At 53.5% G+C, this 18771-nt stretch overlaps 1 protein-coding gene across 6 annotated transcripts in view; it reads right to left on the reverse strand.

Moving 5' to 3' along the window:
• The window catches only part of NAV1 (neuron navigator 1), a 237757-nt gene that overhangs the window by 163696 nt on the left and 55290 nt on the right, over positions 1–18771 (reverse strand). For all 6 annotated transcript variants that reach the window (XR_012122954.1, XM_037015169.2, XM_037015166.2 and 3 more), the window contains exon 2: positions 833–1586. Coding sequence is in view for 5 of the 6 variants with exons in the window: in XM_037015169.2 (XP_036871064.2) it covers positions 833–1545 (713 nt within the window). In the remaining variant the exon portion in view is untranslated. The remainder of the gene's footprint in view (positions 1–832; positions 1587–18771) is intronic.

The following is an 18771-nucleotide window of genomic DNA, read 5'->3' on the forward strand; positions in this document are numbered from 1 at the left end:
AATCCCAGGGAGTTAGGCTAGTCAGAAAGGTACTTAATCTGCATTTAGGCATTTCTAAACTGTGTAATGTTTAGTAATTAAAATGGACTTAGTATGGCCCTTTTAGTAAAGAGTTATATTTTTATTTAAAAAACATAGTTGATAGAAATGTTGTTCTATACACCCAACTTGCCATGTCTGAAGAAAACTGGTGACCATGTTGTTAGGAACAATGGCCCAGCCACCATCAGTGGTGGCAACCCTGATCGGACCACTTAAGAAGCATTACTGGTGACCCTTGGTATGCCAGACGTGTAAACAGCTTTGCATAAGGCAACATGGTAAGTGGAGAGAGAGAGAGAGAGTGACAGACAGACAGACACAAGGTATCACGGGAGCCAAGGACAGACAGACAGACGCCAGGTATCACGGAAGCCAAGGTCGAGCAGTGACAACTTTACTAGCCATGAGCTGAAGGCAGTTAGTCTGACTCACAGTGACAGCAGATGCCCCCAGTAAGTCGGGTAAGACGGACCCACCTACCTACGTATCTAGCTGCTTAGGCATCCACCTCCCCTAATACACGGTCTCAGTGAGGAGGAGAGATGGGCGTTTTAGGGGTGCCGTCCTTATAAGCCTGTTTGTTGTAAAGGCCCCCGAGTTGAGAAAGGCCAGAGCCTGGCTCCGAGTCCCCTTACTATACCCCAACCCCATCTCAGCTCTCCCAGTCCCCTGCCTGCCTCCCGCCTACACTCCGGGGCCCTGTGGCCTCAGGGCCCCACTCCTCTTCAGGCCTGCCCTGGGCTCCAGCTCCATTGCTCCCTCCTTCCCTCCCTGCCTGAAGGCAGCTCACCTGTACTGGAAGGGGGCCACCGTGGCGGTGACCGGCTGGCTCTGCTGATGTCCAGAGGAGAAGCTGATGGCCCCCAGGGTGGGGGAGGGCCGTGTGCTCTGCACAGGGCTGCTGACCGGGGAGCAAGCCCCTGCGCCTGCTGAGGCATCAGGCTCCAAGGACCTGGGGACCCCAGAACTGTTGCAGTTTGTAGCTCTTTGATCTTTTCCTGAGTAGTTAGGAGGGTTTTGACCTTCAGGAGCCCCTGGGATTTGAGTTTCTCCATGAGAGCTCATTCGGGGTGGGCTCCTGCCCCGGCTCTGGCAGACTGGAACTCCCTCCTGGACCACCTTCTTCTTTCCCTGGGGGCCCAGGGTCACCCCACCTCTTCTGGTTCCAGCCCGGCTGGAGATGGCTGCTCTCGGGGTTGCTCGGGGACTGCTCCATGGGGAGCTGGAGAGGCCTTCCCCGCCCTCGACAGACTCTCTTACTGCCCCAGAAGCCTTGGCTGAGCCTCTCCCCCGGGAGGCCTTCGGAGAGGGGCCTCTACAAGGGCCTCCAGCCCTGCCCAGTCCTGGGGAGGCTGCTCGCTGGGGACTCAGAGCCAGGCCAGCCTGGCGCGGCCGCAGCTGGGGAGAGGCACCCGGTGTGTGAATCCTGGTCTGGGAAGCAGCCCGGGGCACAGGGATGGAGGAGGCATAGTGGGGGCGGCTGGCAGAGTTCACACGGGCCATCCTGCCCACGGGTAGCAAGGCCGGCGATGCAGGCTTCTATCCTGCAGGGAGAGGAGAGAGCAGAATTCGTTAGGCACTGCCCCAAGCAACTGCCCGAGTGTACAGAGATGAGGGCAGGGGCGGCACCAGCACCTGGGCCGGCCTCGGAACCCCTGCGCTCACACCCTGCCTCCGCGTGAGCTCCGGGCTCAGCCCTTTATCTCTGCTCTGGAAGGTAACATATCTGTGAAAAGGCTTCCTGAATTGTAATGCTCTGTACAAACAGGTCAGTTTAACTTTCCTTGGCTATGTTCCCATCCATTGATCAGGGACGGACGCTCCTGCTCACAGCGGCCCCTCCAGATTTTCACTTACCCAGAGTCTAGAAGGTCCTGCCCGTGGTAAACCAACTCCCTTGTGCCCTCAGCCTTTTCTCCGCATGTTCCTTCCCCTCGCCACCTGACCTGACACCTGGCTGTCCCCCAGGATTCCTCTTCAGTGCAGTGTAGCCTTCCAGAGCCCACTGGGCCCAAAGGTGGGACAGTCACAATCCCTGGGAGTCCCAAACCTGTGCACCTCCCTGCCACCCAGTTTATACCATTGGCTTGTCCTGATCATCGATGCCAATTCTCCTGGTCCCTTCCCCACCGTCCCCGCCCCCTCAGTCACTGGAGATTGGGGCACCTGGCTTAGAGTCTTCTTTTCTAGCCATTTCCTGCCTACCTTCTGACCTGGCAGAGCTGACTCTGCCATGCCACTTCCCCAGTCTCAGATACCACATCTACCTTTAGTAAAGGCAGGTCCCTCCAGGCACCCCTGCCCCCAGCACTCAATCCCTTCTCCTCCAGACCTCGATCCATTAAGTATCCATCTCTCTCCTGTGTTCTCAGCCTCTCCACTACCACTTCCTTCCTGCCACATTAATTAATGAACTAATTTATCTATTAATCACCTTCATCTCAAAAGGGATTTGAAGCATTTTGACAAAGATGCAAGCCGTCCATTCCAGCTAGATGAAAGAGTTAAATGTAGAAAATGAAACTGTAAGAGAATCTTCAGAACACATGCATAAGTCTTTCCATAATGTTGTTGCGGGAAGGGCCTTTATAAGCACCCCATCACAGTCAGATGTCATCAAGGAAAACACTGACGGAGTTGAGAGCAAAAACAATGAAAATCTCTTATGAACAAAAAAGCCCTTTCAACAAGTTCAAGCCACCAATAAACTATAAACATATCTGCATCATACATGAGGGACAGGAGTTAATACCTTGGAATACAGGGAACGCTACCAAATCAATATAGGAAGCCAACAAACATCCCATAGAAAAAAGGGCAAAAGACTTGAATAAGAAATTCACAAAATAATCAATACAATTGGCCAAAACATAACAAAAACAAAAGGTTTCATTAAAATTGAAGAGATGCAAATTAATTGTTATCATATGTTGCTATCAAATTTACTGTCTTTTGCGAAATTACAATATCCAGAATTGGTACGCATCCAGGGCCACAGGGCCCTCCTACACTGCTGTGGGAACCATGCCAGATCTAGAAATGGGTCCGAAGGAAACAATGAAAGATGTGGCCAAACGTTTTTATACGAGGAAAATGTTCAAGCTGACCCCCAAAGGGTGAACTGGCACTGGGTGAGGATGGAAACAAAGGACATCTGAACACAGGAAGACCCCCTGTGTTGCCAATGGGTTTCAGCCCAGGGCAAGTTCACTATGGATTCAATGTGACCAAAGAGATGACACTACAACGTTCTTGGGGTGAAAGGGTTATACCCAACTTTATTTCCACAGTGGCAGGTCAGTCACTAGAATCCCATCCACTAAGAGCGAGTCTGCCTGCAGCAAGCCGGTCTCTGCCTCTGAGCCCCTCTCTCCCCACAGCCGTCTCACTCTGTCTTTGGCGCGGCCACCACTACAGCCTCTGCTCTGCTCTCCTGCAGCCCTGCAGCCGTGCTACCCTGTCACCCAAAGCACTGGGTGGGGCTCTTTATATATAGTCAATAACGACCTATTACCCACACGCGTGTAGTGAGCTAGTCAGTCAGGGCCAGGTGAGAATCCTGGCCACAGGAACCTTCACTTTATCCACACCCCCAAAGCATGGCTGGACCACCTGAGACCCCCTTCCACATGGGGGAGAGCTGCCAGCAACAGCATGGGGCTGTTTATGGCTGTTGCTGACCTTTCCACGATTTTTGGCTCTGTGGTCTGGGACCAGTTACAAGCCACACTGTAACTGGTCAGCAGAGACTCTTGAACACTGATGGGTTTATAGAACCTCAGCTTGAAACAACTGTGAGTCGGGGTGTAAGGGCTGCTCTACTGACAAATGGAACAATGTCCACAAGAAGGAGAAATGCTACGCCCCCCCCCCACCTCACTGCTGCCCTTCTTCTAATTGGTACTTTAGTGACGTGATACTATTACCCATGAACTAAGCAACCCCACATCCTCCAGCCGAGTAGGACTGCAAAGCCATGTGTGTGCAGGTAACCACAACCAGCTGGCCTCCACCCCTCTGGAGGCTGCTGCCGCTCAGATCTCAGGATTGTGTCCAAGGCATGCCTGACTCCTACCTCCTTCCCATCTACCTGATGCCCCTCCCTGCCCGCCCTCAGTCACCCACTTAGGGCACCCTACCCTGTCCCCAGCCCCAGCATGCCAAGCATCCCCACAAAAGGGCCTGGTAAGTGCTTTCAGAAAGGGATCTCAGAGGGTGTCAAGCAGATACTACTACAGCTGTGTGCATTCGGATAAATTACTTAACTTCTCCATGCCTGGTCTGCAAAATAAGGGCAGGATAAAATGTAGAGGCTGCAGTTATGTGGAGAAATGAGAAGCCCCTAAGAAAACCACCCCATGTTTTAGCCTGGCCTCAGGACCTGCTGTCAGAAGTCTTCTCCAGTAGAGGTGAGAGTAGATTTGCTTTGTTATCCCCCTGTCTTAGCACTCTACTAGTGATCAGTTCATGCATCTGTGACAATGCCAAGGTAGGGCCAGAGGCACAGTATGGACCTGCTCAAAGACTCATGTGGTCCCTGTGCTATTGACCTTGGCCTCCAGCTCAGAGCTGGGCCACGCCCTGACCATCTGAGCTGACCAGCCCCACCCACGAGAAGGGCCCACATTGAGCACTGTAGTCATACCCTGAGGCCTCAGCTTTCCCAGCCTCAATCCACGGCACTGGCATGAGCAGCTTCTGCCCTTAGCCCCAGTCCTCACCAAATCCCTGTGTGGGGACTGAAGCTGTTTAGGCACCCCACACCACCCCCTCTGGGAGCTCCATCTGTGAGAGACCCCAGAATGGCACCTTGGCTCTGCCTGCATCTCTCCTGGGAGCCACTCCCCCTGCATTGCTCAGGGATCCCCCAGGAGCCCCAACTTACCCACATGATCCTCCATGCACTCCCAGCTCCCCTTGGCACAGACCCCCCCCCCCCTACATCTAGGACCAGCCAGATTTCTAGCCAGGGGAGCCCGAAGGCCAGGAGGCTGCTTTCACCTCACTTACCAATGGAGCAGACGCAGCTGCTGCTTTTACTCGATCATCATTTTTGCAAAAGCTTGATGGGAAGATTTAAAAGCACTGCTGAGGTCACAGGAGCCCCGCCCCTCCCTCTTCACGGCAGTCGGGGCCCTGCTGTTCTCCTGCCCCAGTGACAGCCTCACCTAGAGGAGGGGCAGCCTGTGCACAGATGTGACAACGCCTGTCCAGGTGGGGGCCTGGCAGAGTCAGAGCACCTCTGGGGTAATGGAGGCGGGCTCCCTCCTAAGTAAGCCACTTCAGCCTGGCAGGACAGGCGGGCACATAGGGGCTTTCCCAGTTGGCCTTCAGAGAACTTGCAGGTGCCCAGTGTCCTCAGATCTCAGAAGACACCCGGCACCTGCCCTCTGCCCTACACAGAGCGACCGTCTCTCTCTTTCACTCAGACATTGTTTCAAATCCTTACAAATAACCTTCTAAGTAGGTATTATCATCCCTATTTCCCAGGTCAGGAAAACAAGGCTGAGATTAAGTGAGCTGCTCAAAGTCATGCACAGCTGGGAGTGGCAGAGCTGTGTGATTCAAAGGCAGACGGGCAGGACTCTGAGGCCCAAGGAGGGAGCCCGTAGGCCAGGCGACCAAACACATGTCCAGCCCCAGAAAGCGTGCCCCAGCCTCCATGACCAACACTGTATCTGCTGTGACTGACCATGCTGGGCCTTCCCGAAACTGGTGGGGAGGGACACCAACCCAGTTTACAGGGTGGACACTGAAGAGAAGATCAGTCGGGAGCTCTGGAGGAGGCCTCCTCTCTTCTTTTCTCAGCACTCCTCAGATGTAGCCAGTTTCCCTGTCCCCCCATACCCGTTTGCATTTGTTTGGAGGTTCCAGGGGCCAAGGTGGCCCTAGGACACTGCCCCCATGGGACTGTAGGCAGCATGAGTGGGGGTTGGGAGGGAGACAGTGTGCCAAATCCAACCTGATCACAGGCTTAATATGTCCAGTTGGTGGCAGGTGGCACACCTGGGGTAGGTGGGGGCACTGAGGAGGAAGACCATGGGGTTACAAGTCTCTGGCAGATGGGGGCCTGCAGAAGGGGGGAGGGAACATGCATGGGGAGTGGGCTCTTAGCTGAGACCCACTCAGTGGTGCCGCCAAAGCCCAAGGGTGAGCCCCTGCCCAGATCTCTCCTGGGGCCCAGACAGCTGCCTGCCAGCCATGGCACCCGAGCTGCATTCGTAATGGACCAAATGATTTGGTCAACTCCCACACCTTCTCTGGGCTGTTTCTCCTCCTTTGAAGTGAGAGGAAATCCCTTCTGCCTCCCCGCTTCCCATTGCCTCTCCTGAGCCTTCTGAATCAGGTATACCTGGGAAATGCTCGGCCTCCTGGAGCGAACAGAATTAGCTGTAGTGGCCCCCATGTCCCGGTGCGCAGTGTTAGACAGAACTGTCCCAGAGAAGCGGGACAATCTATGCCCCTTTTGGACAGGGTCTGGCCATTAGTACCAAGCACCCTCTGTGACCTCTGCAGTGTCTGGGGAGGCCCTCGGGCAGAAGGCTGGGGGTGAGCTGGCAGTGGAAGCAAGGAGCCCACTTCTCTCCTATGTGAACATGTGTGAGCATGCATGTGACGGGGACCCCACCAGGTCGCCTCCTAAACATGCTCTCTCCTTGCTCTTCTTCCTTCTAAGTGCCCTGATCTGAAATTCCACTTGACTTCAGTAAACAGATTCAAGAAGAGGGCCTCAAGTGTTCCTCGGTCCCCTCATCCTGGGGATCCCTGTCCTCAGCATTAGAGAGTGAGTGCTCCCCATTACAAAGCTCATGAGGCTCACAGAGGGACTCCCGACAGGATCCCCTTGTCCAGCAAGCATACACCTTGGCTGGGCCCCAGGTTCCGCTCTCAAGGAGCCAACAATCTGGTCAGAAGAAGCCCAGGCACCCTCGTCACGAGCGCGTGCGCATTGTGCCAAGAGGCAGACAGAGTGCTGTTGTATGTTCGCCTGTCGCAGTCAGTGAATGAAGCAGATCTGGGAAGGCTTCTCAGAAGAGGCAGCAGCAGGGTTGGGGTGGTGGGTGGTTCGAAGCCTGGGAAGCAGTGGTTTTGATGACTGAACTTCCCTGGGCCCACAGGTCTATCAGTGCTCCAACACGCATCCTTCTCTTCAAAGAGACTCTGTAGTGTGGTGGCTGGAGAATAAATTCTGGGGCGGGAGGGCCTGAGTCCAGAGCTTGGCCCTGCCATTGGCTGATGTGTGATCTCAGGCGAATTCCATGACCTCTGAGTTTCCTCATCTGTAAAATAAGGCTTGACTAGGACCTACTTCTTAGGGTTGCTTTGAAGAGTAAATTAGCTAATAAATGCAAAATGCTTAAAAGCACCTCGTATGGAGTAAGGACTCAGGAGTGCTGCTGTTATTAAGATCACAAGTACAAACGACCTTCTTTTTGAGGTATCCCTCCATCCCAGCTGCCCCGGATGGAGGCTGAGCTGGTTCATTCTCCTAGTTTCCAGCAGAGCAAAGGAGGATCAGGGTACCTTCTGGGCTTAGATCAGGAAACTGTTAACATCAACGGGAAAAACACTGTCGATGCTGTACACAACACCCAACTGCCCATCAATGGGAGGGGCAAGAAAGGAGACAGTGCAGAATATGTGTAAAGGAAAGAGGAAAGGCTTTTGGGTCAGGAAGACCTGGGTTCAAATCCTAACTCTGCTACTTCTTGTTACATGGCTTTATATAAGTTTGACTTTTCTGAGCCCAAAGTCCTCATCTGCAATAAGCAGTCAGAGAGTTTTGTAAAAATTAAAGGAGAGAACAGTCGCAGGGGGGCCATCAGGTGAGAAATTGGGGACCAACAGAGGGGAGGCTTAGAACCTCATCCCCCCTGTTTTGAGAGAAATCTTGTGCATCCGTGGATGTTTTGTTGCCCTTGTCTAGCTCGGATTAGCACATAGTCTACAGGCACACACCTGATCATTTACATTTGCCCTCTTACAACACTAAATCATGTTTTTGACCTTTATCTTGCATCTACCTACCACTTCAGCATTTTATTTAAAAAAAATAAGGGAGAAATGTGGGATTCACATATAAATCAAGTATAAAAATCAAACGAATATTCATATCTGACTTGATTGTTTATAGTTCATGATGCGTGATCAAAACCGAAAGTTTCTGTGATGACTGCCCTTGCACTGTTCACCATGTAAGAACTTGTTCACCATGTAAGAACTTGTTCGTTATGCTTCAGAAGATTGGAGACTGTTGAGAATTAGGCTTGGGGTTGATTAATGATTGTGCATTGAGTCCCCTATACAGAATTTTATTGTTGTTAACAACCATTTGATCAATAAATATATATAAAAAAATTAAAGGAGAGAATAAAGGTAAGACACCTGGCACATAGTAGGTGCTCAAAAAATGGCAGAGATTATGTTAAGGAGGACAGCTGCCCTTCTTCCCAGAAGAGAAGAAGACAAATTCAGATGCCAAGTAGGACAGTCTGGTGGATGGTAGGTGAGTCAAGAGGCTGGTGGCTCCCAGGGCAAGATGGCACAGTCCCAGCCCCTGAACACCGTGTTCAGCCCCACCCAACGCGCACTCCCACCTTGCCTACTCTTCCCTTTCAAGTCTACACCCCAGCTGTCTGTTCTCAAATCCTTACCCTGGTGCTTTATCTGACTTTCAAACCTAACACTTTTTAGTGGCGTTTGCTGACTGCATGCCAAGCACTGTTCTGAGTGTGTTACCATATTCACTTGCAATTGCCCTGTGAGTTGGTGCGATTATCACTCCCACTTCACAGGCAAGGACGCCAAAACACAGACAGGCTAAGGAACTTGCTCATGATCACACAGCTAGCAATGGCAGAGCCAAGACTACACCCAGTCAGTCTAGCTCCAGTCTGTGCCTACACCCACCCTGCTCTGCCGCTCACCCTGCAGCCCGAATCCAGGCCTCCCCATGGCCTCCCTTCCAGCCCCAGCCTCCCGGCCCTCCGGTCTTGAATCATTCTGGCCCTAAGCCCCATCAGGACAAATGGACAAGGCAGGCTCCTTTCTACAAACCCGTGGGCCAAGAAGTATTTCTGGCCTGTAAATATTTTAACGCTAGTCCTGAAGGGGGTGAGAGCTTAAGTGCCAGCTTCCTGAGGCCTGCGGGGCCCTGGCGGGACCAGGGGAAAGCAGGCGGGCACTATATTCGGCCGTGCCTCCCAGGTCTGGAGGTCTGGCGGGGCTGCAGGTTCCCGGCCCGGGCTCCCGGCCACCCTTCCGCCCCGGCGGCGCCCGCAGAAGCGGCGGGTGGGCGGGCCGCGCGGGGCGGCGGCCGTGGTGCTGATAGGACAGCTCCTCCTGCGGCGGCGCCGCGCCTGCGCCCGGGAACGCGGGGAGGACGCCCGCCCCAGAGAGGTCAGGCCAGTTTAACCGCAGCACCGAGACGCTGCATATGCTTACAGAAAAAATGGAAAGTCATAAAATGGAAGGAGAGGAGGGAGGGAGGCAGGAAAGAAAATGGAAGAAAGTTAGAGAAAAAAGCGTAAAGAGAGGAAAAGCCTGGGAAGTGGGACGTGGGACGCCTGAGTACCGGTCCCGCGAGTCCATCGTGGACTGAGTGGATTTGGGCAAATCATTTCTCTTCCCTGGTGTGTTATTTACCAGCTGCAAAATAGGGAGGAAAAACGTGGCCTCTCAGAAAACGGCCAGAAAAATGTTGGACTCATTCATGGTAAAGGGCTGATGGGCTGGAGGGCCCCTGTACTCAAGCACTGAGGTAGGGGCACTGCACTGCGCTGTGCGGCCGCTCAGACTACGGGGCCTGACGCCAGAACCAGCCCCTCCCTTCTAGTCCCGCCCCAGCGCACCCCCGGCGCACCCCCGGCGCACACCTGGCTCACACCGGCCTCCTAACTTGTGGTCCAAAGCAAGTTACTTAACCTCCTCGGCCTATTTCCCCATCTGTAAAACAAGGATAATAATCATAGTATCTATCTTAGAGTGCTATTGTAAAAATCAGTAACAATTTAGGAAATTATTATAGGGAAGTCCTTTAAGACAGTGCCTGGCCCATAAAAATCACCGAGTAAATGCCGAGTTTAGTCAAATACCTCATCAGCACAGCATCTATCTCCCTTCCCTGTCCTACCCAAATTTCCCACTGGCACCTTTTGTCACCCATTCCAGTCAGAACAACATAGATTGTCACAAGAATGCTTCCCTGTAAACTAAAGTTCTATTTAAGTAGGAATAGGATGATTATATGGGACTGGGGTAGGGTGGGGAAACAAAGAAGAGTTTCCAAAATAAATCCTGCATGTCAGTAAGAGCGAAGGTCTCATCTCTCAGGGAGGCCTTTCTGAGGTAGACGTAGAGGCACTCCTGACAGCCGGAGGATGGCTTAGGAACAACCTGCTCGGATGCAGCAAGGGGGTCAGGACGACCTTCAGGGGTCCAGGGCCACAGACAGAAGTGGATGGCAGACAGGCCTCCTTGCAAGCTTCTTACCCGCCCTGCCACATACTGCCTTCTGCCTCCGAAATCCTGGCTAGTTCCTCCCAGTCCACATCCCAGCTTGGGCCTCACTCTGGTTGAAGGCCTAGTCTGGTCCCTGGAGGCTGAACCACCTCAGAAACAGAAAGCTGTGTCCTCTGATGCCACAGCCAAGACCCAAGTGCTGCACTCTATGGACAAATACCACTTACACAGGCACACACACACACACACACACACACACACACACCCCTAGCTTCTCTGTCTGCCGGCTCTCCTTGTCCCCTGCTGCCCCTGCCCTTTGGCCCAGTCCCCACCCAGCTGGGAGGTGAGGAGGTACTCTGTGTCCCCCCGCCTGTCTGTCTGTCTCAGAGGTTCTGGCTCTCCAGCAGTGCGCTCACAGGTTCCCCTGGAAACGTGGGCCCCACCCCTCACTAATGTATACGCAACTTTCATTTAACATTTTAGATTACAGGCTTTCTAGAGTGCACATGTGGGGCTAGGGATGGGGATAATGAGCACACCCCGATGCTGAGGGAAGGTAACCTGTCCTGAGCCACACTGCTACGGTGGCTCCTGGTACAGTGCTCTTCCCCCACACCACATGGCCTCCCGTCCACAGAAGGCCCCCAAACTGGGCACCGTGGCGAGGTCCCCAGGGCTGAGGACATGGCTGTAATAGCCATGTACTAGATGTTTCCCCATCTTGTCCAGCCTCTAACAGAGTTTTGACAAGTAACTACTCAGGTCAGAGATGGAGATCTGAGGGGCGTCGGGGTGGGGCTGCCGGGGTGGCCACAGTAGGAGCTTTGAAGCCCTTGGCCTGCACAGCCTCGCTCTGGGCTCCAGTGACCCAGCTGGAGGCCACTCGCTGGGCCTGGGCCTCGCAGGGAAGGTGAGCACCCCAGTCAGCGTGGAGAGGAGGACAGGATGTGCAGCCTGTGTCCTCCCAGAGTAGCGGTGCCACTCCAGTGTGGTCACGGGCAGAGGGCGCAGAGGGGCAGGGCACTGGCAGGACGCAGGGGAAGCTGAGTCTGCCGGCCAGGACTTGGCAGGGGAGGTCGGGGCTCAGTCTCCCCAGGGCCCGCCTGGCCGGCTCCTGGCTCAGAATGCAGATTAGGACGGTCTCCAAGTAGTGGGGTGCATCCTCCTCCTTCCCACCTCCACTCCCAGAGCCCAGAGCTCTGCCAGCGCCCTCAGAATACCCTGAACCTTCAAATTGCAGAGTGGGCTTTCTGGCCGGATGGCAACGTGTTCTCACAGCGGAAAGGCAGGCCTGGCCATGCTAATCTCGGGCGATATCAAATCGTTTTCAGTTTTCCCAGAGTTTATATTAAGCTGATACTGAGCGAGACTCCACCTTTCATGCCCAGCCAGTCAAGTCCCTTTTTCCAGGAGATGGCTTCCAAATGATATACTGGCGAGACTTGGCATTCCCAGAGCAGCTCCATCGCCCTGCTTCCCAAAGAGCGTTCCCTGACCCGTGTCTCCTCTGGCTGAGCCAGGCTGACAAGCAGGACATACGAGGACTCTAACAGCCCACACAGGAGAGATGTCCACTGTATTCTTCCCACACCTCTCCCCTCTTTCTCTGCTGAAAGTCCTTACAAATGTCTAACCTCCATCCTTCCCAGTAAGAATCAAGTTACTCCTCACTGTCCATTCTGGGGGGTTGTTTCTCACAGCCTCTGGCCTGAGAGAGGAGTGAGTTAGAGCCCCAGGGAGAGGCCCCAGGCTGCCCAGCCGAAGACTTGTGCTGTGTCAGCATATTGGCATTATTCGCTGATTTGATCCACATAAACAGCTCCACTCTCAGTATCTTTGGTTCCTTTTCAATTAGCCAAGAGAAATGATTTAGTGTTAATGAAAATCAATGGTTTAAAACTGTCCCACAAATCACAGGGGGCTGGAGGCCTCTGTTATAAATACCTCCCAGGAAGTGAGCGGGCCTGGGGAGCCCCGGCAGCCACTCAGCCTCCCTCTGCTCCAGAACACCGCCTGCTCCTCAGCCCCCAGCCCCCAAGCCCCCTCCGGGTGCCTGTGTGTGGTATGCCTCCTGTGCCGCAGCTGAGAGCTTGGAGCTCTAAGTCACTCGGGTACAAGTGCGAAGGCCCCTGGGGAGGTGCCCTGAAGGCAGTCCATGTTGTAGTGTGTGTGTGTGTGTGTGTGTGTGTGTGTGTGTTGCTCTCTAGTTACTTCTGTGTGTGTGTGTGTGTGTGTGTGTGTGTGTGTGTCTTGCTACTTCCTCCAGGCCAGAGTTACTAGAGGTCTGGCTTCCCAAGCAAGAGCTTAGATTCCAGATGGACCCAGGAGCTGATGAGTGGGGGAGGAGCTCACTGCAGACAAACTGGAACCTGTGCAGACCCCCAGGCACCCGGCCAGATGACTGCGGCTCCCACCAGACCTGTCAGCTTGGTCTTTCTCACACTCCCTTTATTATTTTTCTCCTCCAACTTAAAGCTTGCAGTGTTCTTCCATGGATGGTTTTCTCAGCCAGGCAGATGGAAGACATGTTGCTCAGCAAGCTCCACATACTTCCCAGGCCCCACGTCCAGGGCCCCTGGGCTGGGACAGGAGAGGGAGGTTTGCTGGTGCTGGGGCAGGAGAGGTCTGTGGGATTCTGCACTGCACTTAAAGCCCTCCAGCCCAGAGGCCCTGCCACATTGCAGTGTGAGCAGATATCCTGGCCGGGACGCTCCATCCTGGCATTCGGGGAGGGCTGGACTCAGTCTGACTGCCAGTCAGACTGGGTGGTGAGGTGCTGACCCCACCTCCTGCCAAGTTAAGTCAGCATCAGGCTGGCTACACTAGCAATACGCTCCCTCCCTTCCTCAGTGACCTCCGAATGTCTGAGGGGTGGGTAAGAGGCATGAGTTGAGAGTGGGTGACAGGTCCAACAGCCAAGAGCAACTCAGAAGTCAGCCCACTGGACTGGATTCCAATGCTTTTATCTCCCTAAGCTGTTCAGTCTCCACACCTTAACTTTACCATCAGAAAAGTGGGGCAAGCAATTCCAACATGAAAGAAACTTCAAGTTCCTCTGCCTCTCTCATCGAGAGCAGTGGAGAGAGCATCGGCTGCCTGTGCGTCTTGAGCAAGCCGACTGCCCGTCCATGGCTCGGCCAGCCTCCCTCAGAGAAAAGCAAAAACCGTGCTTGGGCCCCGTTCCTGCCAGTTGGCTGCCGCCAAGCCAGGACAACCCCCAACTTTTGGCGGCACATTCGTGTGGGAGCCATGCACAGAGCAGAAGCAGGGCCTGGCTGCTGCCCAAGGCCTTGGGGCCAGGCTGCAGCAGGGAAGCCTCCCCTCCCCCAGCTGACCCCAATCTCAGGGAAGGGGTCCATGGACTGGGAGGCTCCCAGAGGGCCGCTCCCCAGGCCCGGAGTCTTGCCAGCCACCAGGAGGCTGGCGGGTGAGCCCCTGGGAGACCCACCCCAGCTGAAGCTGCAAAGTGCCCCCTCTGCCTCTCCCATCATGCTGGGCAGACCAGGAGTGCAACTGTCCCCGCCCTGCCTACGCTGGGGGCCCCACTCAAGTTTCTGTCCTCTGCCTCCTGGCACAAGGTGTCTGAGCAGGGCCACCCCTGCCTGGAAGAGCTGATCGGGACGCCTGACCAGGGCTGCCTGACAAGCGGAGCGGAAGTGACAGGCCCCCCCCAAGGTGGGACGCGCCGATGCCCACAAGCCACGCGGATCAGCACCACTTACCCATTCCATGCACGCCCCCGGCCCCGGCTGAGACAGCATTTAACTTTTTGTCACTTTTTGGGGCGCTGTTCGGAGTCTGTTTCTGCTATTTATAAACTGTGTGGCTTTGGGAGAGACACACACTCTCCAAGCTCTGCTTCATATGAAAAATAAGAGTCCGTATATCACTGAGTTGCTGTAAAAATGAAACGAGATCATGTGTGTGTCTTAGTCTATCTGGGCTGTTTTACTGGAATACCATGGATGGAGTGGCTTATAAACAACAGAACTTTATTTCTCACAAGTCTGGAGGCTGGAAATCCAAGATGAAGGCGCCTGCCTCGTAGCTGAGAGAAGCTCTCCTGGCCGCATCCTCCCGTGGCGAAACGGGTCTCTTTCCTAAAGAAGCTGGTCTCACTCATGAGAGCCCCGCCCTCCCTACCTGTCACTCACCGAAGACCCCACCCCCCAATCCCGTCACCGTGGGGTATTTCCACGTATCGATTGGGGAGGGCACACTGTCTAAAGCACAGTGAAAAGTGCACAGCACAGGAGCACGAGGGGAGCACTTCATAAAGGGTGATTCCGATCATAAACATAACAACACGCTCATCAGAAAAAACTTGGAGAATCTTGAAAAATGTAGAAGAAAAAGTCTATCACCTATAAGCCTAGTAGCCTACATTTAGCATTTTAAGTGTTCTGGTTTCCTCAGGTTTTTTACTAGTCACACTATATATATATGTGTATACATATTCATATAAAACCGTGGTCATACTATACATACATTTTATATCTTTTCATTGACTGTGTATTAAACATTTTATTTTTACTTTCCATTTTTAAATCTTTAAAAAAATTTTAAAGTGTACTTGTTATTTGATAAACTGTTATTTGAATACTTTATATAGAAAGTAGTTAACCATTCCACCGTCACTAGCCATTTAGGTTGTTTCCAATTTCCCACTTTTAAGTATAACACTTGCGATAAACATCCAGTCAAAGCTTTGCTTGAGCCTCAGATTACGTCCTCAGGCTGCATTCTTAGTAAGGGAATTACCAGGTCTAAGGGGAGAATCCTAAAGAGACTCTTGGTTAAGTATCACTGATTGTTGTTCAGAAAAATTTAACCAACTTGTTCTTCCTGCGGTGGCGTCCGGGTGCTGGCGCTCTGCATGCTTCTCGGGAATGAGGACCCGGGCGGGTCTGGTTGGGCAGGGGGGCTGCAGTCTCCCCCCGGTCCTCGCCCTCCACTTGGCACGCAGGCCAAGAGCTCTAACAATGTTCTTGAGTAGTCAGGCCAAGCAGGGGGGCAGAGCTGGAGGGACAGCTGGAGGGACAACAGCAGCCTCGTGGCAGGTCGCCGCTGTCCCTCCCCTCTGAACAAGAAATGAACTGCTCCACTTTGGGGATTTAAGTTAGAGGTGAGCAGGAATTTTCTGTCTACTAAGAGCACTAAATTCTGGGACTGGGCGTTTCTAGTCCTTCACCTTTGGAGGTTTGAGGGCAAAGAATGCTCAGGGACACGTGCACGGACAGGATGACAGGATGACCTTCGGCCTTAGGACAGCCTCCTCACCACTGAGGACAGTGTTAGTGATACAAGTGCTGGGAGAGTTTGCTGAGTTCACAAGTGCCAAGCACGGGGTCTGGGATCTTCCAGGCACTGTCTACCTTGAGCAGTAATACAGCCCAGGCAGGCCCTGCTTTGTCTACAGGAGAGGAGTTGTTGCGATAATTCCTAGCTGTTCTGACCAACTCAGGCTTCCTCCCCTTCCTTCTCAGCCTTCCTTTCCTGAGACCACCGCCTGACTTCCCCATGCTAGGTGGTCCTGGACCCACCTGCCGGGCCCTCAGGACTGTGGCTGGAAGAGCCCGGGTTCCCTCTGTGAACACCAGTCCAGACACCTGGAAATCCAATGTTGTCCTCACCTCCCTTCCTGCCTCCTCTTTACCTCATTTCCCTGCAGGCTTCCTCCAGGCACTTGGAACAGGAAGGCAGTCTGGGGATGCGGAGGCTGGTGAAACCAACCGCTGCAAACCAGGAAAATCTCACAGGGTTCACGTGCCCACAATCCTCGGGCAAGAGCCTGGTGGTCCAAAATCCTGCTTATAACATCTCACCCCCATCTCCTCTCCCTGGCCTCAGCCCCTTCCTAAATGCGGCTTGCTTCAGGCATGGCCTGTCAGGGACATCCCACCAAAGAACACTCTCCATTACCTCACCCGAGCAATTACTGAAAGATTCTCCCCCTCCAGGCTGCCTTCCTGAACTGACCCACAGAAAGGCGATCACACAGGCCAGCGCCGCTCTCTCTGAACAAAAAAATGCTGGTGGCTTATCCTTGGCCTTTGCATGAATGTCCCTAAGCTAGAATCAATGTCCTTACATACAGACTGTCACTCTTGTGACTTGTTATCTCATGAGGTTTTGGTTTGAGCTATTTGTGACACCCTCTGGGGGCCCCGAGAATCACGAGCAAGTGGCTGCTGGCAAACTGCGTGAATGTCCTGAAACGTAAGGTCTCACCACCTCCTCCCACCACCACCTAACTTTTTTTCCTCTCTCTTTTGGCAATACTTGTTGTCATGGAGATTCTAACACAATGGGGCAGGTAGGAAGCCTGTTGCTTGGCAACAAGAAGCTGGAGATACAGGATTGGCTGCAAGGTCTAAAGGAGCTGAAAGGATGAGGAGGGAAGGTGGGAAAATAGAGAAACACCCTTGGGGAACACAAAAGCACCGTAGAGAAGCAGAAGCCGGGACCAGGGTGAAGGGAGAAAACCAGAAGCAAGGAAAGAGAAGAACAACCTCTCTGGGGCAGGGTCGCCACCGTGTATCTGCTCAGATGCCCTCAGCAAAAACAACAAAGCAAAACAAACACACATTAATATATTTTCATAGCTGTATTTACATTGTAGCAGGATGGGTGGAGATTTTGACAAAAAGAAGTCCCTAAGTATCAGAACGGGAACGTAGGGACACAACTCTACGGTGGATAGGGCACAGGCTTGGGTGAGCCCTTGGTTTTGAATCTCCATTCAACCCATTTCCACTGCCCAGTGACATAACCCATTTGAGCTTTAGTTTTCTCGGCTGTAAAACGAGAATAGCAACATGTACCCCAGAGGGCTGCTTCGACAGTAAAGGAAAGGATGTGAGAAGCGCTGGCACAGAGTGGTGCTCAGGAAGTGGTGATCACGGTTATCACTGTTGGCCTCTCGTGACCAACCGCTCGGTGTTATCTTAACCATCGTTATGACCAGAATCGAAGGTCTGTGAGTGGAGTGGACAGAACCCCGTTCCCGATGCCCAGAGACCTGCCTTCCACCCAGACTGACATGCCCATGGTCTGAGACTCAGGCAAATCCTTAAGCAATCTAGGTCTAGTGGCTGATCCATAAAACAGGGATAATAGTCTCTCCCTCGGAGTGTCATCAGGAGGATCATTTCCAAGTAGATTGATAAAGAACCTGTCCCAATCCTGAGCACCCATGGGTGTCCTAAATGCTGAGCGCCCCCACTCCCACTCCTACCTCCCCGCCTGGGTCTACTCCCTGGCGTGGACCTACTCTCTACCTACAGAGAGCACAGGGGCCGCCTTCAATCCTTCTTCAAGGGAGGGAAGGGTGATTGCGTGCCCATCCCAGCACCTGATCTCACGTGACTACGGAAAAGACGGTAAAAGGAAGACTGGGGGCACATGGGAGACGGAGCAAAAGCGCACCCTCCAGGCTGACTTCCAAGCAAATTAATTTCGCCAAAGCAAATGACTTCTGTCAGCAGAAGCAGGAGACAGCAGCGGGGGCCTGATAGTCATTACAGGGGCAGGCGCACAACAGCCATTTCTGCATATTTCACGATGCAGCAATTCCATGCTGGGACTGTACGAGGACAGTTTGTGAACATGAGAGTCACCGAGTCGTAAGAGGAGATAGGTTCAAGGGGGCAGGACTGACCAAGTCACCCCGGGCAGGAGCCACGAGATGCCCAGCAGGCCAGACCATTGGGTGCCTCCCCGGAAAGCAACACCATAAAATCCTCTGGGGCCCATGAAGTTCAGGGAATCATCCCTGACGTCGGGCCTAAAGCTTTCCCACCGTAATTTCAGTTCAGCCCTCCTGGTTCTGTCCTTAGAGAGCAATTTAACTGGCAAGTGTCTCACCAGCTTCAAGATTCACGCCAAGACTGGGTAGGCAGGAGAGTGGTGAGTCACACAGACGCTGTTTGATGCAGTAGCTCACTGCCTACAGGGCCTCCCAAGCTCCACCCCCAATACGCTAGATCCCTCTGTGGTTCTGAGGCTGACTGTTCTAATAATCCGACAGTCATTGGAGGATGCTGACCTGAGCCAGGCCTGCCAGGATCAGGGAGGCTGTGACTGGGGGCCGAGTGGGGCTGGGAAAAGCCAGGAGTGTGGACAAGAGGCCGGAGGGGCAGCTGGCTCCCCGTTCTGCCCTGCTGGAGCACCCCCAGCCTAAAAGAGCTCCTTTCTTTGGGCCCTCTTCTCAGGAGCCTCAGGCCTGACCCTGTGGCCCAAGCCTGAAGGGCTCTAAGTGATTTCATG

Source organism: Manis javanica, chromosome 11 (genome assembly GCF_040802235.1).
Source record: "Manis javanica isolate MJ-LG chromosome 11, MJ_LKY, whole genome shotgun sequence".
NCBI classification, from domain to species: Eukaryota; Metazoa; Chordata; class Mammalia; order Pholidota; family Manidae; genus Manis; species Manis javanica.